At 34.0% G+C, this 6,582-nt stretch overlaps 1 protein-coding gene across 1 annotated transcript in view; it reads left to right on the plus strand.

Moving 5' to 3' along the window:
* Positions 1-6,582, plus strand: part of LOC108735141 (intraflagellar transport protein 80 homolog) — a gene marked incomplete at its 3' end in the record, with an annotated part of 33,198 nt that overhangs the window by 16,688 nt on the left and 9,928 nt on the right. The window contains 2 exon segments of the mRNA XM_018466975.1: positions 1,143-1,420; positions 3,673-3,851. Of these exon segments, the coding sequence (XP_018322477.1) occupies positions 1,143-1,420; positions 3,673-3,851 (457 nt within the window).

Below are 6,582 nucleotides of genomic sequence, written 5' to 3' on the forward strand. Positions count from 1 at the left end.
CATACTTATTAAAATCAATTTTAGTTTTAAAGACAATTAAGCAAAGGACCGAGTATTTTCTATTCCGGGCAATTTTAATACAAATTTAAATATTCTATTTGTTTTTTTGTTTAATGAAATATGATTTCAGAAAACAGAGGACGTCTATCGATTTGCTATTTAGCCGTGTCCTTAGTTTATTCACAAAATTCCCCGAAATAGAAAATACCCTCTCACTTGCGACCGAACTAGGCTTAATCGTTTTTAAAGCCTGATATAATAATTCTAAATTTTTTGTCCTTTTATTTGTGGCTTCCAGGGCCAAAAACTCTTTTCTTAGAGTTTGAGTAGAGGAAGTCACTTCTTCCGGTTCCTTTAAATAAAAACTATCAAACTGATATAAAATCTAAATTAATTCATCCAATAGACAAAACACACCGTTTATATCGATATGATTCCAAGAACCAAAACGCTTGCAAACCAAACCAAACAGTGTTTTCATCAATCTGGTACATTTGGCTACATTTGTAATTTTCAAACTTTTTTAAGTGTTATTCATACATTGAAAACCGATATTTTCTACTAAAAAACAGGTTTTCGAATTTCATAATTTTCTCCAAAAAACCGTTTTTTTTACTCTGACCTACGAAAATAATCAGGGTAAAGGGGACTATAAATTTTATATCCGTTTCTAATTATCGCGCGCACCTTTAACTAAACAAAGGAAGTGTTTTTTTGTTAATAGCAGTTTTGATTAAAACCCTTCAATAACGGAGATATTTCAAATTATTAATGGGTAATATAAAACCAACTTCAATTAAAAGTAAAATAAAAAATTGGTGGTTTGAAATTTCGTTCTAAATTACTGCATATATATATATGCATATTACTGCATGTATAGATATATATACATATATGTATGTGTAGTACATTAATTACAAACAACATAAAAACAGGTAGGTATTTTTTTAAATTTGTGAACCAAATAATCCGGCGTTCTAAATTAATTTGTAAAATTGTATCAACGGCTACACCGGATTGGTTAGTACGAATACATGCAAGTTTTGATAGGCGAATTTAATCGCGTAACTGTAATAGCCCCGTATAACACGAGACCAATGACTGTGAATAATTATTATGTATGTACGTAATTTCAATTACAGCGACGATAATCAGCTTTTGTCCTGGACCGTATCAAACAGAGAACCAATTAAAATAACAGAATTCGGTCCAGATTTGAACCCGACAGATTTGCATTTTATGCCGCGCGGAAATGTCGGCGGAACGGCCGTCAAACAGAACGATTTAATACTTTTAACGGCCACCGACGGAAAATTTTACATCGTCCACAGGAACGGAAGGTTCGAGAGGAGTGTCGAGGCACACAAGGGAGCTGTTCTGGTCGGCGCCTGGAGCTATGACGGCAACGGATTGTTAACAGGTAGGAAGAAAAGAGCAAAATATAAAATCGGCCAAATGCGAATTCGATTCGCAGGCAAAAGATTCCACACCACCAATTGTTCTTCCACTGAATCTTTTGATCAGTGGAATATACCATTACAAATTTCTCTAAAATAAGGAGGAGTTAGAGATAGCTTCAAATAAAATTTAAGCGGTATTAACAACACAGCATTGTATTAAAATAAATAAAAGTAAAACAAAAACACTGGTATGCAAAGGAAGAAATGGTAGGGAAAGAGCGAATATAAAGATAGGAGACGAAAAATCAGAGGATGCGACTGATTTTAGATATCTAGGAAGTCAGATAAGTCAGGATGGAAGCAGTAGTAGGAATATAAAGCAGAGGATAGCGCAGGGCCGAGTCGCCTTCAATAAAAAGAAATCACATCTATGCTAGCGAACGGTTAATTGAGAAATTCGAAAAGATAGTGAAAGCAGTATGTTTGAAGCGCGGCGCTTTACGGGTGCGAAACATGTGGGCGCGGCGAAAAAGAAATGATTAGAAGCGTTCTAAATGTGGTGTTACAGGCCAATTATGAGGATACCGTGGATAGAGAAGGTTAGAAATGAAGAGGTATTAGAAAGAATAAGAGAAAGAGGACTCTATGGAAGTCAATAAAAAACAGGCGAGATAGGTTTGTAGCAGTGATGTAACGGAGGTAGTTTATCGGAACCGAAGGCGGAGTCGGAGTTTTTAAATTTGCTTTATCGAAGTCGGAATCGGAGTCGGAATCAGAATCGGAGGCAGGGTCAGAAGTGGTGGCATGAGAGAGAATTTTTATTTAAGGACAAATAAAACATTATTTAGTCAATTTTTTTTAATTTCAATTTTCAATTATAAAATAAAACACAAACAATGAAAAAATAATTGACGATAGAGTGCTCAGTGCACGTAGTGGGAGTCGGGTGGATTCCCCGCACGACATGTATGAAGTTCATATTATGAACCTGTTCATAACAGTCGACACAGGCCACCGCTATGTTATGCTTCGACCTCTGATTTAAAAGTGTCGGAACCGAAGGTGTAATAATAATCGGAAGTTCCGACTTAACGGAACCGGAGTCGAAGCTCCGTAACATCCCTGGTTTGTAGGACACCTTCTCAGGCATGAAGGTCTATTCAGAGACATAGTAGAGGCAGAAACAGGAGTTAAAAGGAGCAGACGTAGATCTAGATTAGATTACTGTTCCCAAATAGTTAAGGATGTGAGATGTTCTAGTTTTAGGGAAATGCGAGAATTAGCTCAGGGTAGGAAGGAGTGGTGTTGCGTGTCAAACCAGTGATAGGACTGACGACCTTATGATGGTGATGAAATATAATTGTAAATGTATTTTTGATAAATTCAATACTTTCATTCAGAATAGGAGAACAGAGGACTCTATAGAAGTCAATAAGAAATTGGCGAGATAGGTTGGTAGGACACCTTCTCAGGCATAAATGTGTAGTCATAGAGATATTAGAGGCAGGAACGGAAGTTAGGTGGGGTAGTGGTAGAACTAGATTGGATTACTGTTCGCAAATAGTTGCCCTAGACAAAAATTTTTAGTCTGTCTCCAGTCTCCCAGAGTCTTTCAGCGCCTCTGAAAGCGTCTCACACTCTTTCACAGTCTCTCAGGTGTTTTTATGGATCTCCCACAGTCTCTACAGGGGAGACTCGATTCAGAGATTCGGGTATCTCGTTCAGAGACTGGATACGAAAAGGATCTCTCTATGAGCGACTCGAGTCTCTCGTTCAGACATGCTAAACAGTTTTTTTGACAGTCCCTCTCAGCGACACCAGAGAGACTTGACGAGAGACGGAGACTCGGGTCTCGCTTTCAGAGACTGAGAGACTGAACATTTTTATCTCGGGTAAAGATATGGGTTGTTCTACTTTAGGGTAATTAGCTCTGGATAAGAAAGAATGGAGGTATGTGTCCAACTAGTCTTATAATTGACGACCTTTTGATTATGATGAATTCAATTCTTGTTAAATTATTTCTGTCATATCCATATGAAAATTGTTTGTCCGAAATTTATCCAAGACTCATCTATCTTTGATAGTAATTTAATTATCATTATTATTATTATACTTTTCCATTTCTTTTTAACTTTTGTGTTTGATAGCAAGAGAAAATAATATATCGATTTACTGTACAAAGCTGATTTTACCATACATCCACATGTTTCCTATTAAGTTAAGTACCAAATGGTGATTTTATATATTTGTAATTATACTATGAAAACCTTAGGAGGTGAAGATGGTTTTATCAAAATTTGGTCCCGCAGTGGAATGCTTCGTTCCACTTTAGTTTCCAGCGATAGTTCTATTTATGCTGCCGTCTGGTCAGGAGACAGCAAATGCGTTGCCTATACCCAAGATAAACAGATTGTGATAAAACATTTGGCACCAAATATCAAGCCCGAAAAGGTATTAAAACAGTAATATTTAGGTAAATATTCGTAATTAAGTAGTTTACTACATCATTACGTCAAGAAATAAGGTATTTTGTGTTAATTTAGCAAATATTTCGTTTTTATTCAGTTGTTCAACTTTCTCCTTTTAAATCTTTTTTAACTTTGTCACATTAATTTTTCTCAAAACGTATACAGTAGAATCCGCTTATAATGACACCGAAGGTAAATAACAAACACGTCATACTAAGCGGGCGTCATACAAAGCTTAAAAAATAAATAACTTTCTATTTTGGTTAATTATTAAGTTTAATAGAGAGAAAAACTACAAATTGTATATATTTATTAACAGACAAAGAAAAAGAACGATGAGTTGTAAAATCAATACACATAAGAAGGGTCAGACNTCAACATTAAAACGTCTTAAAAGTTACATTCGATCAAGAATGAGTCAAATCAAATTAAATCATATTGCATGTTGCATAGTATCAAGATATGTTGTTGACAGAATTGGATAACCACACAATGAGGTCACCAATGGATATGGGTGCATCTCCAACAAGCCTACCTTATTATTGCCTATTTAGTATTACCTGTAATACATTTCCGATTGCTATTTAGGAAATGTATAGATTTCCTAGGAAATATGTCTAATATAACTTATTTCATACATTTCCGGTAACATATACACATTTTTTAAACCTTAAATTGTCTATTTTATACATTGATTTTTTTATACTTATACCAAATTATATCCCCCCCCTTCTATCCTCTCTACTCCATGGGCTAAATCCGCCGCCACTATACAAGTTAAATTACTTAACCAGTAATGTAGCACAATTAATCAATTTTTCTATGCTATAACATGTACATTGAAACAAATATTTGTATTTAAACTCTTACCTTTATCTCAATTATGCACTGATGATCCTTGTGCGTCTGTAGTTTGATTCACTTAAATAAAACAGTCTTTCACTACACGATAATTGTAAGTAAACTCCGTTAATTAATTTACTAAAGAAAATAAATCAGCAAATAGATTCAGTTTAATTTACCACCACACAAGATGCATAGACTACACGATGAAAAGAGAAAGGCAAACTGAACAAAGCTAAATGTTTTTTTGTCCGTCTTATCGCCAACCGCATAAAAACTGGATTCATATCGAGATAGTGACCTATTAGAGACAATGTCAAATGAATAACAAATGCCTTCCAAGTAAAAATAAATTAATGTCGCAGTTTACTTAGATACGTTTAAATTATCAGGGTTTAGAGCCGCCCTGTATTGGTTTTATTTATTTATTTATTTAGAAACATGAAGGATCTTGCCCAGTAACAAATCTCAAATCGAGGTTCATTTCATTAACTGTCGAGCATATTCTAGTTATTACATTATTTCTCGTGTAATCCGACTTAAAAAACTTTAAATAAAATATCACATTAGATCGCATATTTCTACTTTGAACATTATAGCATAATTCGTTACAAAGCCTTGGACAGTCTATAATACCGTTTAACAATTTGTACAAAAATTTTATATCAGAAGAAACTCTAAGAGAGATAAGAGACGGAATACATGATGCGGCTGATATGATAGTATAATCGTGATTTAAAAAGGATCAGGTAAACCTAGCCGTGGTGCTGAAATTCCAAAGAATTTATGTTGAACAGTTTCTATTCGCTTAAGATGAGTTTCTGCAGTAGAATACCAAATCATTGGCGCGTACATTAGGTGAGGTCTAACTACCAATAAATACAATGTTTTAAGAGTGACTGCAGATTTAAACTCAAAAAACCTAACATTTGCGAAGCTTTATTGACAATCAAAATTCATCTTCTGATCAAAAATTACTCCAAGGTCTTTGATTTCGGTAACTCTGTCTAATATCACATCGTTGATTTTATAATCGTAACTTAACGGATTTTTACTTCGTGAAAAAGTTATAGATTTACATTTTTTCATATTAAGAGATATGTCATTTATTCTTGAGCACCAAGTAAAGATCTTGTCTAAACACGCTTGCAATATCATGGCATCTTTATTACAAGTTACTGTTTTAAATATTTTCAAATCATCTGCAAATAATAAACACTCTGCCTCTTCTAAAATATACGTGAGATCATTTATAAATATATTGAATAAGAGAGGACCCAAGTGTGTGCCTTGTGGAACTCCTGATAAAAAATGGTTAATAATTTTGAAGTAACTTTTAATGTTTATATACATATATCGCTCATAGCGATATATATGAGGATAAATTATCGCACAATATTATTTATACTTTGGCTATTAATGAAAAATTACTTCCTGTGAAGTACAATTTTCAGTCTTCTGAAGCACCAATTCGATTCCCAGGGAGGCGTTCAAGTATTACGTAAGCATATATTCAAGACCCCCCTTTGTACGGTAAATAAAGATGTGTTCAAAACTGAATATTTTTTTTCGATGATATAAAATTTTTTATTAACCCCCTTACTCTCCATTCCGCGAACATAAAAATGCACCTTCGTATGTCTATTGTAATATGAGGCAGTAGATATTAGGGTTTATACAAAAACCGACATTTTAGAAAACCGGTTTTCGAATAGTAATTTTTCCAGAAAACCGGTTTTAACCGGTTTCGAATTTTTATAAAAAAATTTTTTGCTCGAATATTCTGTAATTCGAACAAAAAATTTTAACAGAAAATTTAGAGTGATTAAAAGCAGTTTTTGACTGAAATTATTTACTGTTCACTGAATTTA

This window comes from Agrilus planipennis, unplaced genomic scaffold (assembly GCF_000699045.2).
Source record: "Agrilus planipennis isolate EAB-ADULT unplaced genomic scaffold, Apla_2.0 scaffold115, whole genome shotgun sequence".
NCBI classification, from domain to species: Eukaryota; Metazoa; Arthropoda; class Insecta; order Coleoptera; family Buprestidae; genus Agrilus; species Agrilus planipennis.